Consider the following 18,223-nt stretch of genomic DNA (forward strand, 5'->3'; position numbering starts at 1 on the left):
TTTGAATTTTCATTTGAATTATAATCGTAATTAAAAAAATTATTTTTATATGCGTTGTATTGGCAAAGTAAAAAGTTGTACCTAAAAATATGTTCCATCCCATTTTCAATAAAAACACCACTTTGTCGATTAACTTTTACTTACGCTATAAACTTTATTAAAATATATATATCAATATATAAATTGCTCGCGCTTAAAAATTAAGGTTTACGGCTGGAGTTAAAACAACACGTACATATGTCTCTCTGCATGTTTAATTGCTACGACCAATAAATATAGATATTTCTCTCTTACGGTCTAGATGATATAATATGCATTGCATCCGTATTATGCATCCTCTAAAAACTACAACAAATTGAGCAAAAAGTCTGTGTTAATTTCACAAAAAGCGAACATTAAAATTACATTGCTTAGCATGCGAATTACTCATCTACTTTGTTAGCTTTGATTGAGAATTTTTTTTGTGGGAGTTAATGGTAGTGTTTGTAGTTGTTGTTTTTGTTTGATCTTCATGTTGTGATTGCTACAGCACTTATTGCAGATGGGGTGAGAAAAATGCACCTGGCCTTCTTCCGGGCCTAGCTCTCCCAGATTTCGTCCCGCTGTTTGGCAGCTAACAGTTTGCGTTCTGAATATGAAGATAAGGCATCAGATTAATATAAGACCAAGGGAAGCCACCGCACACTGGTTACAAATCAAGAATGTCCTTGACCCAGTTTAATAACAGATCTCGCACTCACCTTTGGCTTCACGTAGCACCCGTCTCTCGTTCTCCCGTTCTTGCGGCGCCGTGGGCAGTTTGACTCCCAGTGCACCCGATACCAGTCGCCGGGCCAAGGCCGTGCAGGTTTCCGGACGCTGGCGATACGGCTGCAGCGATACCGCACCGGCCTTCTTTGCCTTCAGTCGTGACTCCAGAGTGGCCTCTGCAAGTGGCTTCAACTTGACAAACGGATGCCCCATCGTCAGCACTTCAGCAGCTGTGCAAGAGACGTTCATTTTCATTACAAAACCAATCTCCGGTTGAATTGAATAGCCACTCACCAATACGGGAACTGCTAAACACAGCCAGGGCATGGGTATCGTCCACCCACTTGATGTCGAAGCCACTGCCCCTGTACTGGGCGAAAAGCATGAGCAGGTCGGGAGTTTTGAACTCAACGGGGAAATTGGACACCTCCAGAACGTGAGGAAACTCCTCTTCGTTGAGCAGTTGCTGTTTAATGTGAAAGACCTGTGTGGATTGCAGAATACAGTGTTTGCTGTTATGATGCTAGTTTAAAAGTTATTATCTACTCACCGTATAGTCCATTTTGGGCAGCTCTATTTTGCACTTTCCCACAGATTCACTCAGTTCCTGGAGTACCTTGGGATCCAGACAGTCGCCGCTCTCGTCAAACATTTTCTCCCAGTCGTCCTCGTCCTCCTCGTCGTCGTCTTCGGTGGTGCTATCTGCAGGTGGTTTCACTGTGGCTGATGCTTGCGGGGATGGGATGGCCTTAGTGGCCGATGTCTCTATTTTCTCCGGAATCTCCAGCACATCTGAGTTAAAGGTTTGTTTCATGATGCGGCGATTGCTACGATTGATTTCCTGCAATCGTTTGAAAGTAAGTTAAATCCTTTCCGGCATTTATTGTGGCATCACTTACCTTAGAGGCTCGCTGCAACTCGCGCACATCGTTATCACATTTGGCTGGCTCCTCGCCATTGGTGCTTGTGGCCGCCACCACATCCTCGATGCGCAGTGGAGGCGATGGCTGGTTTTTGCCATTGCTGGCTGATTTGTTGCCATTGCCTGGCTTTGTACGCTGGGCGCCGCTCATGATCTGTGCATTAGAAAGGCAAGGTCAGCGTTAATATAAGTTGAAAATAGAGTATCACTTCGAAGGCTTTCCATTCACAAATTGCTAACTGCTCTACACTTTCACCACGCTCAAGAACTAACTCGTAAGGTGTTAGTGACACTTAGATTAATTCTCGTCCCGTTTGCGTACACCCACCTCCTTATCACAGTCCGCTGGCTTTGCCGGTCGGCCTTCTTCGTTGGATTGAGTATCGTTCTCAGATGTTGATATAACGAGCACAGTGGCGTTATCGGCCGTTGTTGGAGCAGATAGAGCTGTTGATTTCTTTCCGCGTTCTCTGCGCTCCCGATGCGATTTGGTTTTCTTCGATTTGGACGGCGGCTGACCGTTGGCGTCGTCCGCTTTGCTCGGTTGTGTATCTGCAACTGGCGGCGATTCCGGCGCTGTTGTAATGGCTGCTGTTGCTGCTGGTGGTGTTGTTGCAACCGCTGTCGCTGCCGCCGTTGTTGTTGTAGTCGGTGGTGTAGTTTGACTGCGACGTGCCCTTGGCACATAAACCGCTCGATCGGGACGACGTTCACGTCGGGTCGCTGCTGCTGCTGAGGCGTCCGCGTGCTGCTCTCTGCGAAGGAGCGGATCAAAACAGAGGTAACAATAAATGGCGGCGAAAGAAAAGAGGTAACCGATTAGCTCACGACAGAATATTAACGAATCACCTTCGTCAGAGGTATATATACAGTTTATGATCTATTCCTGATTCCTGATCTATTCCTACCTGTTCGGGGATTCTTTGGAGGTAGGACTCGTAGATGCAGGGGTTGCTGTTCCTGCAGCTAATGGAGTTGTTATAGATTCGTTTGCTGCAGCTCCTTCCTCGCTGCTGCTGTTGTTGTTATTGCTATTGTTGTTCCTCAGTGCTGGCGGCCTGTATAAATCCACCGAGTTCGATTTGCTTACTGCAAGATACAGATACAGAAAATGCCATTCATTAGATACTTTAAGAAAGAGACGTGAGATACCATCTGTTTAAGATACTTCTCATGTATAGAAAAGCAGATAGATCGCCAAATGAGAGAGGCAGGCAGACGATTAGCTACAATAATTGGCAAATGCACAAAAAACAAACCAAAACAATAAAATAGAGACTAAGGTGAAGCAACGGATTCGGCATAAAATAAATTAAAAACAAAATTCACTTATGTCGACCCAATTTTTCACGATCCGCTCTATGCTCGATTTTCGTGAATGTCAACACGAACTTGGCAGGTGGATCCCCGGGCGCAAGGGGGGCTGTGGGGGCGGTCCAGAGCTAGTGAGCGTGCGCAGCGGTCGACCAGCTGAGCGTCTACCTGCGTGAAGCCAAGTGAGGTGAGCTGTGATGCAACATCACCAAAAAATCCGCTCGAGAAAGAGGGCGACCTTGAATGAACGGCCACGGCGCTGCCGACGTCGCTGTCGGCGTCGCTCAGCTGGCACATCTGGTTATTTTTGGTTAATATACGTGTTATCTATACACTTGGCTGGAAATCAGCCATTACTTCTGATTGGAAAGCTCATTAATGCGCCAATTTGCAGGGTATCTATTAAAACTTTTCAATGTTCAATCAAGTATGTAGATCTTAAATTAATAGACCAGAAACATTTAACATCTTGGGCAAATTACATACATATGTGACTTAATTTTAAGTATTACTGGGTATTTTCATATTCGTCGCGATCCCTGGTTTTAATTAACATTTTTGATTTCTTTCTTTGGCGTCTTTTTGCGTATTTGCAAACACTTAAATTTATGGCTGCTTGCTAAATGAAGAGCCGCAACGCTTCACGCCAAAATATAAATCATTAAACAACAGAGTATTGCCTTTGTTTATATGGCCATCTCACTATGGCCCACCTACTCACATGGAGTTTCGCTGATATGCTTCTTAACGCCCATCTTACAGAGCTCCGTGGCGTTTCTTCTGCTGGCGCTGCTGCTTCTGCCGTTCGTGTGATAGTGCGAATTGTTGTTGCTCCGCCAGCTCCTCGCTGCCTCCCGCTCTCTATCCTTCTCCCTCTGCTGCTGCTGCTTGCGACTGTTAATTGTGCATTAGTTACTAAAACTATTGATAATCTACCATATGTGTTGCTCACTTCTCAAAGCCGCTGGGATCCAGAAGCTGGTTGCGAAAGCAGAGGACGGTGCGGCGCTGCGCCCCTTGGCCCACTGAGAAGGTGAACAGATCGTACTGCTGGCGGTATGTCTCACATGTTTGGTGGATGAGATAACGGCGGTAGTTGCCCACAGGTGGAAAGAGCAGAACGCTGCGAAAGAAAGCGACCAAGAAGGTGAATAAACCATCGATCAACATTAATTCTCTGACTGTGTGCGTTTATGCGGGAATTCCATTAACGTTAATTGGGCGAATTCAAGATAAGACCAAGCAAAACAGAACTTCAAACACAGTTGCGTGTAGATAGTAGGCAGTTACGATAAAAATGAATCATATTCTCTTACGAATTGCTTAGCACCTTCTTAAAGGTAAACTTGTTTACTACCAGAATGTATACAAAAAACATTTATTATCCTGATTGATTTCAAATCCCTTTTCACCTTTTACACTTAAATCTTAATTTATTATTTCGTATGCTTAATTAAAGTAACATTGATCTGGATTACAGCCCCGCATAAACGCAACTAGAAAAGCGCCCAATGGGACCGAATCTTCTAACAGGTTGTTGGGAATTCTCACGTAGAAGAGGAAGCAGAAGAAACGACCTCAAGAAGAAGACGAACAAGCAAAACAAAACGGAAAGGCAAAGCACGACTTGTAAACTATATTATATAAGCGGATGGTGTAATATTTTGAAAAAGCTAAAGTTTCTATGCGCGGCTTGCGGTGTTGTTTATTGCTCGACGCTTAATTGTTTATTAAACGCGGGCTGAATGCAAGAAGAGCGCAAATGCACGAAGCCCCAAAAAAATATCGGTGTTAGTTGGCGCAACTGCAATGCGGAAAAATCGCATTTGCTCTCGTTGTTGTGGTTGTTGTTGCTGTGGCGCAGCTGGGAAAACTCGAAATTGTGCAGAAAACAGGGGGGAGGAGGGGAAAAACTGGTAGTATCTGCACGAAAGGCCCACAAAACTCGTACTACTTCTCGTTGCTGTTGTTGTTTTTGTTTTTCAGTTGCACATTTCCGTATTAACATTGTTGTAACGGTACTTTGTTACAAGTTATTCTCTATCTCTCTCTCTCCTTCTTATTCCCCGTATTTGTTGTTTTTGGAGCAATGAAGGGGGACTACTTCCTACTCCCTCACTCGCATATTCAAAGCCACAACAGACACACACACACACACATGCACAAGCTAACGCACACACAAACACACCTACGCACTTGATATTCTCGTGGCAAAAAGTTCTAATACGTTCATTCTTTTTGATGCAATTGTATTCTTACCCACTATTCAAGCGCTTTTTCACAAAGAGCTCGATATCACAACCGACATTATGCACAAATTCCTGATCAATTAGGCTTAAATTATTTGCGAATGCCTCCAGTTTATTTAAAAAAGTCGCGACGACGAAAAAACCGACGTCGCACGCACACAAGCACAGTTAGAACTTTCAGTGTAACCAGACGGTGAACCGATGTGAAGCCCATATGTTTTTGGCGGAACACGAACTGCCTAAAAAATACCGATTTACCGCGCTAAGCTTAAACATTTGAATTTCCTAAGTAATCGATAACATCTGTCATTTTACATTTAGTTAACAATGTAAAATAAGTAAAGATGTAAAAACGTTAACGTCTTTATATGTAAAAATACTTTTTAAGCTGAAATAATATAACAACTTAGGGGCAATTTTTTTTCCATCATTGACTTTAAAATATTAGCTTTTAATAAAAAAAAAGATTTTCTAACAATGCTTTTGTTTATTATTTTAGTTGGGCATTTTATTTTTTAAAACATTGCTAATGCGTGAGAATAAGTTCTTACTTAGTCCATCAAGTGACTGCTAACAGTAGGTAAAGTATTTAATTTCACGGACTTTGTGGCTCCGTTTTTTTCTACAAAACACTGCAGCATTTTTCGCTGCTAATATATGAGTAAGAGCTTCAAATTAAATTTTGCATAAACACGAACGTCCAAGCGGAAGAGTTGGGGGAAAACCTGTCGTTCACTCCATATCCGCTTTCCCGGCTGTCAAAAGCTATCGCCACGCCACCTCCCACGCCACCCAGGTGCCCAAAAACCACCCACTTGCAACACTCCCCACCCCCTCCACCAAACGCCAAGCGCCACTTTCTAATGGCTCCGTTCAAAAAAGTCGCTATTTGCACCGGGCAAATGTTTATTTATGAATTTCTTTCCATTTCGGCGATGCTCTCTGCGAATGGAAGTGTCACCAGACAGTGGGTTTAACCACGGCAAATATTTTGGCAGTGCCAACTTTTTACCATCATTTAATTTGTTTTGGTTTTTGCATTTTATTGCCCAATTAATTGGGCGGCCAACGTCAACGGAGGCAAATAAAGTTGCGTCCTTGCAGATGATAAATCGGGAAGCACAAATTCGCCGCCATTCACCGATTTCAGTGCAGTGGGTTATGAGCCATAAAAGTCGATTCGAAAGCCACCGGGGAAACACTTAGAAAATAACTAGAAAAACGAAATTTGACCTTATAAGTATAATTATAAATTGATTTTAGATATGAGAAATGGTGAAAAGTATTAATGTTAGTACTTGGCTTAAGCTTAAACCATTATTCATTTAAGTGATTGGAATTCTAACTGCTGATTCTGTAGGAAATATAATTTCAGGATTTTAGTAAACCTACAGGTCACTTTTCTCCGAGTGCTTGGTTATCGCTCATACACTGCCATTCATTACTGGTCTGAAGGTTGGCCAAAAACTATGCCCATTGCCCACAGCCACGCCCCGCCCGGCAATTTGTAACGCCTTCTGCTGTCGTCTCCTGTCAAAATGGCATTCATAAAACCAACTCTTGGGCCCAGTCCCCAATTTTCGGCAAATTGTCCCCGTTTATTTCGCCTGATAATGCCTCAATAAAATCTGGCCGGCATCTTTTATGGATAGGTGTTTTTCGACTGGGTATCTGGTGTAGGTGTTTGCCATCGGCAATATTTGCACATATTTCTATCCTGTGCCTATACAACATTGCCCATGTTATGCCAAACTATTTTGCAATTACCAAAGCTGTAAATTTTTACGATCTTAAAGCGAATAGAAGGTCGTTGTGAATTTGATTTTTATCTTTTGGGGACGCAATCTGTTTGGCTGGTTTAATAAAATAGTTTTCCACTCGTTTATGATTACAACATCATCTGCTTTTAATTACATTCGAGTCCCGCTGAGTGCCCTCGAGTGTTAGGGTTAGCAATAAAAGTGTTCTTTGAAAAATTATCCATTTCCGAACTAAAGATTCGCTGCATAGTTAATGTAACGACTAATTAACCCACATTAAACGCTTCCTTTTCATTTAAACTTTTTTCATGGCAACTTTGTGTATTTATCTATGCTTTTTTCCTCATTCTTCATTAATTGGGTCGCAGTTTCTAAAGATTATGCCGCAAAATATTTTGAGTAAGAATTAAAAACATCAAAGAAGGTGGGCGAAAAATAAATCAGTCTTTTACCTTCGCACTGTTTGTTTTCCCACTTCCATTATCTTGAGGCTCCCTTGTGGCTCGGAGAATTTTCCGCCAGCTGAAAAGCTGCCGCCCAAGTCTTTTAAGACCACTGCGAAATTGTTGGCTGCATTTTTCTTATGGCTTTGCAATAAATAAAGTTTTAATTGCCCATCGACAGGAATGTTGGCAGCGGAGATTATAATTTCAGATAACTCGCACATTTCAACAATTTCAATTAATGGTCAAGGGATTGGGCCAATTATATTCGGAAGAATCAAGAGTAAATTACCATAATTAAAATGCAAGTCAGAGGGCAGAGTCTAGACTCCTTTCATAATTCACTGATAAACTTGAGTAATTCGGGCTACGTGATTCAGCTTAATCGAAGGCCAGGATAAGCACACTTGAGATAATCAACTTATGGCTTTACACGCCTCGTAATTTGCCAATATCGATGCGACAGATTTGGTTTTCAATTTCCATATGGCTGTGGAAAATTTCGTATTCATAGCTGAATTAAATTTCCACTCGAAGACAATCGATTGGAAAATCCCGCGCTACTCCTTTTCCATCCCATCCACTTCTTCATTTTCCCTTTCTGGCCACGGATGCCTTTCCTTCTAATTTCCTTTTATCGAATTTACGATTTGTTGGTCATGTCATCAACTCTCGACTACGCCGACGACAACGTTGCGGATACGCAATGTTTGGTGGGTTTTTTTCGTAGGTCGACCATCGTCACTTGGAACTTGTTTTTCCTTTTGTGTTTTTCCGATTTTCTGCATCAATCTTTGATTTGCAAATTATTTTTGCATTCCACACAAACGATTTGTGTTTTTACAGTTCCGAGGAATGTGTTTCTTTCTCCTTTTTGTGTCCTGCCTGATAAATTGTGCCACATAAAGAGCAACATGGAATCGACGCTAAAGCCTAGGGTCGACATTTAAGGGGCATGAAACGGAAATGTGGGTGCGACAATAAACGTGGAGTTATGTGTTGAATTTGTTTCGCTTGCTTGCGAGAGGTGTTAAATCTTAAAGAGGCCTGTAGAATAGTCGTACATTCATATGTGGCAATTTTGGCCAGTTCAAGGATTTCTGGAAATAAAATGTTTATACGACCATGTAATGGAAATATGTATTTTCAATCGGCGTTTTTGCCATAAATTTGCCAAAAATGGCAACACAGCTAAAATAAAGACTGTTTTGTGCTGCTAATTAACATATCTAACTAAGTCTATCCCAACTTTTTTGATTATCGAAAAAAAAAAATTTAACAAATTTTCGCATTTTCGATAAGGGTACCCTCATCAAAATTTGCGAAAAATGGCCAAAAATTAGCATTACAATGTATGTACATGGATCGATAGGGAATTTTGTTACGAATTCAACGAGGTATGGCATTTCACGTTTGGACAGCTATTTTTACTGCTATCGAAAAAAAACGGATTATTTTTTATCAAAAAATCGAAAAAAAATTTATTTTGTAAAAAATCGGATATTTTCAATCGTCGTTTTCGCCATATTTCCAGTTTCTCCTGCTTTTTTCTTATGAAAAACCCATGTTATTAAATTAAATTATTAAAATTTTTTGTTTTATTAAAAAATTAATTTGTTTTATGTTAAAACATATTACGAAGATGGCAATCATAAAATAAAAAAAATTTTTTTTGCTCCTTTCTGTCAGTGCGTCTTCGGGGTATAACGACGTAAAATGGCCGGAAAGTCGCTATAACCGGATTCTACTGTAGTTATAAAAGCAGCCCATCAATGACAATGAATAATAATGACATAACTCTGTACAAACACATTAGAAAGAAATACTTAAACTTTAAAGGGTCCAACGCAATTAAAATGCGTATCGTTTCCGATGGGAACTCGTTAGCAGTGATAAATGTGATTTGCCACGGGCCTACGACTACTAGCATTTGTAAACATGGCCTATGATTCATTAATTTGAACTTTATGCAAAGTAATCAATAAGCTGATCGCAAAGACGCCTCCGCAAATAACTCTCTCGTTTTTATCAGCTCGTCTGCCGCTCATAATTTATGGCTGCTCCAGTGGGGCAAATCTTTGGGAAGCCGCAGGACGCGTTCGCATGCATTGCCAAATGTCATGTGGCGCCGCATGAGCTTCGTCCTTCCGCCCACGCCGAAGTCCTTTTGCCTGACATTTGCAAAGTGCAGCTGGGCGAACTCCAAAACAAGGCAACAAAAAACCAAAGGCAAATGCACACGATGATGCTGGCCGCATCTGTGTCGAGTGCACTGAGAAAAACCAGTGTGACTTTAGCAGGCATTATTGCAATGAACCAAAGGTTGAACCAAAGGCATAGGCACTTTAAAAAATGATGACTAGACTGGAAATAATCGATTTAAGTATACAACTTTAAATATATTTTAAAGTGAGTAGCCTTTTTCCTAGTATTTCGCACTGTTTGACTTGTTTTGCTCCTGCTCCACGACAATAGTCTGTTTTTTTTTAGCAAAGTTCTGAAACAATTTGTTGTTGTTCTGAACTTGGAATAATACCAACTTGAATGTTAAGCCACCGTCAGGAAAAACGAAACTAAAGAAACTGTAGACACGAAAATGGTCACGTTCTTTGCGTGAAAATTTCCACTTATCCTTTTGCGAACGCTGTTGTGTGCAGTAAACACTTTATATCCGCAAGTAGTTGAAAAGTCGTGGAAAATGGCAAGCCGATTATAAGTGGGAAAAGTGCGCAAAAGTTGGTGAACATAATGCAAATTGGGCTAAGAACGTGGATAATTATCTTGATTGCTTTATTTTGGGAGAAATATATTAGAACTACGAGTATAATCAATGTTTTGTATTTTGCGTTTAATTTAATCACATGCTCAGTTTTTTATTTTGGCTTAATTATTAAATTACGTTCATAAAAGAAGTTAGGAAGCTTAACTTTTTAAAAACTAAAATCTTTAATTAAAAACACAACCAGTCATGCGGAAGGATTTCGCTTGGGAGTTTCCTCTGTTTTAGCCATATAAGCACTCTGTTTAATTGGCTCTGCAGCGAAGTTGGACACCCAGAAATAAAACGGGTATCCCAGAGATTGGCCAATATTCCGTTCGTCACGTTCCCGCCTCTATGTGAGCACATTCCGCAATCAAAATCGCAGAAGCCGAGCGTTTTGGCCAACTGGCTCAGCACTTGTGCATTGCGATGCAATAGAAATGTTTATAATTCAACGGAAATGCTCGGCGAGAAAGCCTCACAAAAATTCACCAACAATCGTTGCCTCTTACCACCCACCAAGTAAGTAAGAGTATATATGCTATATACACCCTGTGTGGTTTGGTGGCGATTGTTGCGCTTTCTTGTCGGTTGGAAAAACATGGCAAATGCCTTATGGCCGTTGTGCACTTTCCCAGCAAACTTAAGTAGAATTGGCTTTAAGTTTTCAAGCTGCCGAGGGCAGCGGAATGCCAGGAATAGACCCCACATCACTTAAAAATCAGGAGCTCGACGATATGAGAGCCTCTTGGGCATGCAAATGGGAAGTGGAATCCATTTTGGTGGGCGCCTGAGTCTTTTTTAACTTCCGTGACATAAATCCGGTAGCCTGTGCCCAACTACAGTTGCGGTCACAAAAATAGCTTAAAAATTGAAGAATTCCTTAAACTAAACTTATTTGGAAGTTGACATAACCAGTAGCTTTTAAGAAGTAAAATTATAATTTAGTTCATACAAATTATATCATAATAATTATGATCGATTTCTAGAAGTATTTGGTGATGTAAGTTGCAGCCACTTTAGGTTTACCTCCAATTTTCTGACCGCATTTGCTGGTCCAAAAATAAAGTCGGTTGGAACATGATGCCATCATCCGTCATCTGGATATCCGGTTGACAGGCGAAAATCGGGTGGAATCACTAAGCTGATTTACTCCAAGTTGAGCGGACGCAAAAACTGAAATGGAAAGAGAAACAACGGCGGTGTCAATGACTGGGTCCTGATATCCAGAGTCTTGAGTCCTGAGTTCTAAGTTCTGAGTTCTGAGTCCTGAACCATCAGCTCCTCCCCCTATTGCACTAATGAAAGTGGACGAAAAGCGCTTAAGTCAATTTGAGTTTGACTCGGAGAGCGAAGGCAGCCAGGACATCGCAGGATGTCTCAGAATCACCGAAGAGGACAGCGCCGAGCAGCAAAGTTCAGCTGGCCAGGCGCGTGTTTCCGCTTAAAAGTTTTCTGTTCTGTTCTGTTTTTCCAGTTGCTGTCGTCAGCAATCGAGGCGCCCCAAATCCTCGACAGATTGTTGTTACTGCCATCGCTGTGGTGTTGGCTAATTGCGATTTAATGACGATGACAATTTGATAAGAGGATTTGCTGCATTGTCCATCCGCCTGTCGCGTTGTCTCCGTGGAATCTACCAAATAGATCCACCAATTGAATCAGCCATTTCGATGGTACACGGCAGAAAAATCATAAAACTGTCAATATTTATCAGAAAAAGAAAAAGCATTTCCACAATGTAAGCATACTTTTAAGCTACACATCAGTAATATGTTTGCATATTTTTCAAGAGATCTAATTAACTTAAAGTATCATTTGGCCTTTTAAAAAGGATCACCATTGTTTCCTGTGCATCACGAAGACAATGCAATCACATGAGCATTTTACGGGCCGGCGAACCAAAAGAAATCTGCGATAAAAAGCCAATGTCAGCAGCAGCAGGAGGAGTAAAAGGAGCAGAAGGAGCTGGAGTCCAAGTCAAAGGCGCCTGGCCGCAGACAATGGTTGTAAAATAACTGGAAAAATTGAACATGAATTGAAATAAAAGCGATAGTAATTGAAATTGAAAACCAGAGGAAATTCGCTGCACGAAATCATCATTGTCATTTGAGGGGAAAATCGTACGAGATTTCCGAATGTGTCATCCCAGTAGCTAAGCTTTAAGCTGAAATTTAAGTTTCTTTAAGAAAGCGTTTAACTTAAGCCCACTTTGGCATATATATGTATAAATGTTTGTTTTTTTATTTCCATCATCAAAAACAAGGTAATATTTCAATAGTATTCACTTTCTTATTTACACAGTTTTTCGGCTTTTTATTGCGGGCTGTTCTACATTTCCCCCCGGGCTCAAATGCTGTTTTACTTTGATGTGGGTAGCAGTCGCATATATTTATAATTATTATTGGCATTTTCAAGGGCCCAATTCTACCCTTTTTTGTGGCCTTATGATAACGGTCGAAAGCAGCCCCCTTGTCAATTGACTTTTCATAAATGAAAAACCGAGTAAAAACGGAAAATTTGTTCAACTCTCGCTTTCGCGCTTTCAATTAATGCGACAAATATGTGACGATACGGTAAAAATATAAAGAAGCTTTGTTACTTTTTGCAAAGTCTGCGTTTTTCTTTTCGGCCAATACGTGACTTGGCCCAGAATGTCAATGACTTTCACAGACTCCCAAGTGGCTTTGTTATGTCCGCTCTAAAATCCCGCTTTAAAGACCAAACTCTCGAATCAATTAATGCGCTCCATGGCCATGAAAGTGGCGAGTGGCGATAAGCCAGCTACACCCCATGTGGCCACTGGCAGCTGGCCTGGCTGATACAAACTGCTTCAATTTTAATGTCCTCAAACTGTCATAAACTGTAAATGCACAGTAAGTGCCATAAGTATAAGGCGGGCACGCTGCGACAGATTCTGTTGTGTAGATGGGCAAGAAGCTAAAGCTGTCAGCTCAAGAATTTAAGTTCGACAAGCTTGCGAAACTATCGTACACTGAAGACGATTTTCACTCGATTATAATAGGTATATGCATTTTGTTTATTTAAAATTAAAGTGGGAAATTAATCTCCCTGCTAGGATTTAACAATATCGTTGCTTACTTGTTTTCACCTTTATAGCTGACTTCTGATTCAATTTGCCGCTGGCTCTTTGAACTCTTTTTTTTAAGGTTCACTGAGTTAAGCTTTTTATTAAAACGCTCTCCATATTTGGCCAGAACAAAAGCCAATTTTTTGGGTAAGTGCAAAAACGCCCCGCAGGCTGAAAGTCGCCAGACCAAAAGCCAACATTCGCCACACAGGGAACAATATAGCCGCATGAGAATACGCATACATATATGTATATGTATGTACATACTCGTATAGAGTAGTGCACATGAGTAACCCGTTGGCACGACGTATCAACGCCCATTTCGCTGGCTAAGGTCTCCTGGGTGGGCGCTGGGGTTGGTAGGTGGGCGTGGCACGTGTCGCCTCCAGCTTTCATTAGTTCAATGTCAATGTTTTGTTGTTTGATCCTGGAGAGCTTGTACTGTAGAGCTGGATTTTTAATTTTAAGCGCATGTCGCCGCTGCCCTCCAGCCACCTGCATCATCCATGTCTGTCTGCTGATTAAGTGAGTTGAAGCTGCAGGTGTCCTGCATTAGGACATCCCGCTGCTCCTTCGAGGCGAAAGGAATGCAAATTAAAATTGCTATCTCTTCCTTCGGTTTGCGATTCTCCGGAAGTTCTGTGTGCTCAGCAAATTGAGTGAGGTGCAGAAAGCAATCGATATCATGATGGCAGAAGTAATCTTAAAGTTCCTTTAAGTCTGGATATCTGTATATCTGGATATCCAATTTCCTTTTTCCCAGAAAACGACCGCAACACGTGTCGAAAGTTTGCGGGCTAAAACCATTGGCATACACTGAGATCCCTAAGTAAATGGCACTAATAGTTATTTAGAATGGAGATTACAGTCAATTTCCAGTATTTACAAATAATGAAATGTGACATTTTGCTTTTAAAAAAGCGCTTCCCTTTGTGTTGCAGTGTTCAGGTTGTTTCCAAATAAATACCATCCGAATTGCTATGACAATTTCTTCAAGTGCACACTCGAATTTAGGCGTACTTACCACATCACAGACATGGAAATTAGGCCAAAAGTACATAGCCAATAATGTTGGAATCCACTGGCGTAATTCGAAGTTCGCTGGCGGCCGTTTTAGCCACGGCAGCAATCGTATGCAAAACTTTATTAATTACGCGCCCCGATGACCATTACCACCATCGACCGTCTACCATTAACTTTATACCATCTACCATTGACCCTGGGGCTATTCTTGCAGTCCAGCGAAACTTTGTTTAATATTGGGCTAAACTGAGTTTCGCCCTGCTTTTGTTCTGTTATGCAATACAACAGATTTCACTCGGAAAATCAACACCCACGGCAAGTGGCAGTAACAAAAAACGAATCGATGAATTGAACAAGTCAAATAAAAAAAAATCATTTAAATAACTATTTTTATAGAAGGGAGAAAAACAATGTACATAATACGAATGTATTATGACATTATGATACCATTTATTGAAATGCTTGTAAAACCTAAAGTGATTGAATGTTATGTATCAGAATAAATTTAATAAATTTCCTAATAATAATTCAGGCAACCCTTAAAAAATTTGTATGTATCGGGAACCCAGTTTTGTAGACCATGCATATGTCAAATGTCAACTACATAATCGACTTCCAAAAAAAAAAAAAAAATTGGATCAGCAATACTTCGCTTAAATTACTAAAGAAAAACTTAGTAGACTATTCCACCAGCATGTCAGTTGAACCACTATCTATCGATAATTTAACAATCCCATCTGAAAACTACGAAGAAAACGAGTTCCTGGCAAATATTGGATTACTATCTACGACAATGTAATACTTTCTTTATTAGCTTTGAACATTTATAACTACAACTGTGCTACCTTTCATAGAATGACGCGTCGTCAGTTGAAGAAAGCAAAAAAGCTGGTGGCGGAAGGCGAAAATGATGAGTTATTTATTAAACTGCCTGCTTTTGGGGCGCGAAGCAGAATTTCTGAGAAGCCAGCGATCCAGGAGAAGATTAAACCAAAGGTTTCGTCCAAAAGGAGAGCGGCCTTTTCAAAAGGTTCCAAAATATCTGCAGACTTCTCGGAGGACGATGAAGAGAAGGAAAAGGAGCAGGGCGATCCTTACCCAACTGATTCTATACTTGGCAAGAGGTTCGTAAAGTTGAGAATATTCCTCAGATCCCTTACAGTGTACTCTTTTCATTCTCTTTTAGATTGTACAACTTCCTGAAGTACCTCAGCTCGCACCGTTGGATTTGGTGTGAGTTTATGGACTCCTTCCTGGACAAACCCACCCTGGGCATGGGCTACGATATGAAGCGGTTTATAGCGGAGTACTGTCCGCTCCTGGAGTCCCGCTGCTTGCCCCGCCGAGGATGGCAATTGATACGCCGGAGTATGGGAAAGTCGCGTCGATTTTCGCCCGCCTTCATCGAACTGGAACGCAAGGAACTGGAGTGCAAGCGGCGCCTTGTCCGCCAGTTGCAGCAGAATCAGTTCCATTCCAAGGAGAACATGCCCTACATTGACCAGATACCCAAGCAAATTCCACTGCCGCTGGTGGCGGATGCCAAGGTCAGTGGCTTTCTGCACGGACATTCGCTCAAGGGCATCGTCAATGGCAGTGTCATGGGCTACGATCCGCAGTACTTCACCTACGTGGTTCGATTCGCTAGAAATGGTAATGCCGTGGTGCTCAGTCTGCCCGATTCACGGCTCTATTCCAATCAGGAAACCGCGACTGTTCCCCTGTCCATTTTAATGCGCGACCACAAATCGACGGCGATTATATCGGAGACTGCCGCCAAAAGGGAGAAGTTCGGAAACAAGAGGTACAACAAGGAACTTCTGGAGTCCGTGCTGAAAGTCAGTAATTTAAAGGGTGTTAAGCAGAAAATCGTCATGGACCTGGCCCAAATGAATGAGGATTTCGAGACTGGCAAGGAGACGGGTCTTTCAAGTTGTCGTCGCGATGCCAAGATCACTCCGCAGCGCGAGAATCTGCAGCGTCGCTATGCTGCCAGCATGATAACGCTGCACCGGTTGAACACCGATATCCTGGAGCCACTGCGCATCCTGCATGACCACCTGACCGAGTACCGAAAGCTGGAGGAGGAGCAGGAGGCCAAGCGCGGTCGTCCCGCCAGCGAAGTATATCAGAAGTGCCGCAAGCAGGCGGAACAGGATCTCAAGGCGGCCGGAGATGAGAAATTCCTGAAGATTGAATCGGATCAGACGCGGGAGTTCGTCTGCAACCTGCACACCATACTGTATCTCAATGGCAAGCTGGGCCGCGAGAATAGCTCCGATATGGAGACGATTATCGAGGATCTTATTGCCCATATGGTGGACAATATCCAGCCATCGCTGGGCCGCCAATTCAAGGAGGCCCTGGATGACCTGATGCCACTGCGTCAGCAGGTGGCTAAAATATTCAATGACGTGCAAAAAACGGACCGCTTCAACATCACCCAACAGTCTCCAATGCAAACGGAGGATGGCATCTACAACTTTGTGGTCGAGGCCCAAGCGGATTCTTCCTGCTAAACAGCGTTTACTTCTGTACCTTTGGAATGCGGAAATAAAGCCTCCCTCTTATTTATGGCTCAATTAGGAGGAGTGTCATGTGCACTAGGAGTTAGCTCCACCAGCGGAGCTTAACAAAGTTCCCAGAAGCTGCAACCTTCTAGAGCTTCTTTGGTATCTACGTGGATGGGTATTCGAGGGGAGGGCACGTGGCTCTGGGATTTATTTCTAGTTTTCAGAAGCACGTTCCACAGGAAATCAGCCGTAAAATAGTTGACAGATTGGCAACCAAATAAGTAATGCGTATGGGAACGAAAACTTTGAGAGGGCACTAAAAAAAAGGATAATCTGGGGAATGCTTTTTCTAAAGGCGCTTCAAATGTGTTAAAATGGGCTTGTTAGCTGTTTCGTTTGATGATTTAAGAGTACTGAAAGTTCTAAGAAACCCCATTTGAGCCCAAATTTCGTGCAGCAATGTTGCAACCACATAGATCAGCATTTACGAGTAAAGTGTTTTCTATTTTTTAATTACCAGATGGATGCACTACGCTCGTAAATTGTGTGGGTAAGCCAGTACCGCCAAGGCATTTTCCAACGCCCATGTGGCCGCCATAAAGACATCATTAATATGCCTCTGGCTGCACTGCGTCGCTCTGTCCCCCGGGAAAGAGAAACAATCGGCAGAGGAGCTGATGGCGTGTGTCCTGCGGGAATGGACTCCGGCCATTTGGCCCCCGGATGTGTCGTCATCGAGCAAGATGTGCGTATCCTCCATGGAATCCACCCGAGCGGACGGCTCGTAAATATTTATAATGCGTTGAAGCTGCAGGGGCTATAAATTTAAAAGGTGCAGCCTTTTTTGCACTATGTGATACAAATGTGGTAAATGCTTTAGTTGTGGGTGCTATTACAATTAAATGGGGGCACTTTTTATATGTGTATGTGTATTTTTAATCAGAAACATCACTTAACACATAGTTTTTTGTTCAACAAGTTTGTAATATTTTTATCAGTGCCCTGCAGTACATATGTGCGTAATGAAATATGTATTTAGACATTAACTTGATTAATGAACTCGATGTCTCCATTTTGAACGTTTCAATATCCAGGCAAACTTAAAGAAGACCGCTGAAAAAATCAGCAGACGTGGTAGTTTGACATCAAGGATCCGCCAAGAGCCGCCAGGATAAACAAACGTAACAAATGGCAGCAAATAAATGTGGGCAGTCCAAGTTTATACGGTCAAGTGGCCGCGTGGACCAACTCGAGTAGCGAAAGTTGGCCACGAGTGCTAAATGTAATTCAATACACCGCCTTACATAATGCATTCGAGATGAGTAAAGTTTTTTGTTCCGTTGACACTTGATCATTAATTATATTTGCGCGTGGCGGGGCATCGTTTATATGGAATTGAA

General features: G+C 42.0%; 2 protein-coding genes across 2 annotated transcripts; one reads left to right on the plus strand and one right to left on the minus strand.

Annotated features, from left to right (window-relative positions):
- Positions 1 to 129: 129 nt before the first annotated feature.
- On the minus strand, positions 130 to 5,403 carry LOC120450161 (coiled-coil domain-containing protein R3HCC1L). The gene is made up of 10 exons (XM_039633005.2): positions 5,246 to 5,403; positions 3,939 to 4,109; positions 3,708 to 3,880; positions 2,581 to 2,761; positions 2,001 to 2,427; positions 1,650 to 1,826; positions 1,301 to 1,591; positions 1,045 to 1,234; positions 741 to 980; positions 130 to 628 (listed from the first exon to the last, which is right to left on the minus strand). Exons 3-10 carry the CDS (start codon positions 3,739 to 3,741, stop codon positions 579 to 581), a joined length of 1,590 nt encoding a protein of 529 aa, XP_039488939.1. The 5' UTR covers positions 3,742 to 3,880; positions 3,939 to 4,109; positions 5,246 to 5,403; the 3' UTR covers positions 130 to 578.
- Positions 5,404 to 14,942: 9,539 nt separating this feature from the next.
- On the plus strand, positions 14,943 to 16,892 carry LOC120448467 (protein lin-9). The gene is made up of 3 exons (XM_039630486.2): positions 14,943 to 15,105; positions 15,165 to 15,434; positions 15,497 to 16,892. Exons 1-3 carry the CDS (start codon positions 15,005 to 15,007, stop codon positions 16,827 to 16,829), a joined length of 1,704 nt encoding a protein of 567 aa, XP_039486420.1. The 5' UTR covers positions 14,943 to 15,004; the 3' UTR covers positions 16,830 to 16,892.
- The last annotated feature ends 1,331 nt before the right edge of the window (positions 16,893 to 18,223 follow it).

The sequence above is a fragment of the Drosophila santomea genome, chromosome 3L, assembly GCF_016746245.2.
Source record: "Drosophila santomea strain STO CAGO 1482 chromosome 3L, Prin_Dsan_1.1, whole genome shotgun sequence".
Classification (NCBI taxonomy): domain Eukaryota; kingdom Metazoa; phylum Arthropoda; class Insecta; order Diptera; family Drosophilidae; genus Drosophila; species Drosophila santomea.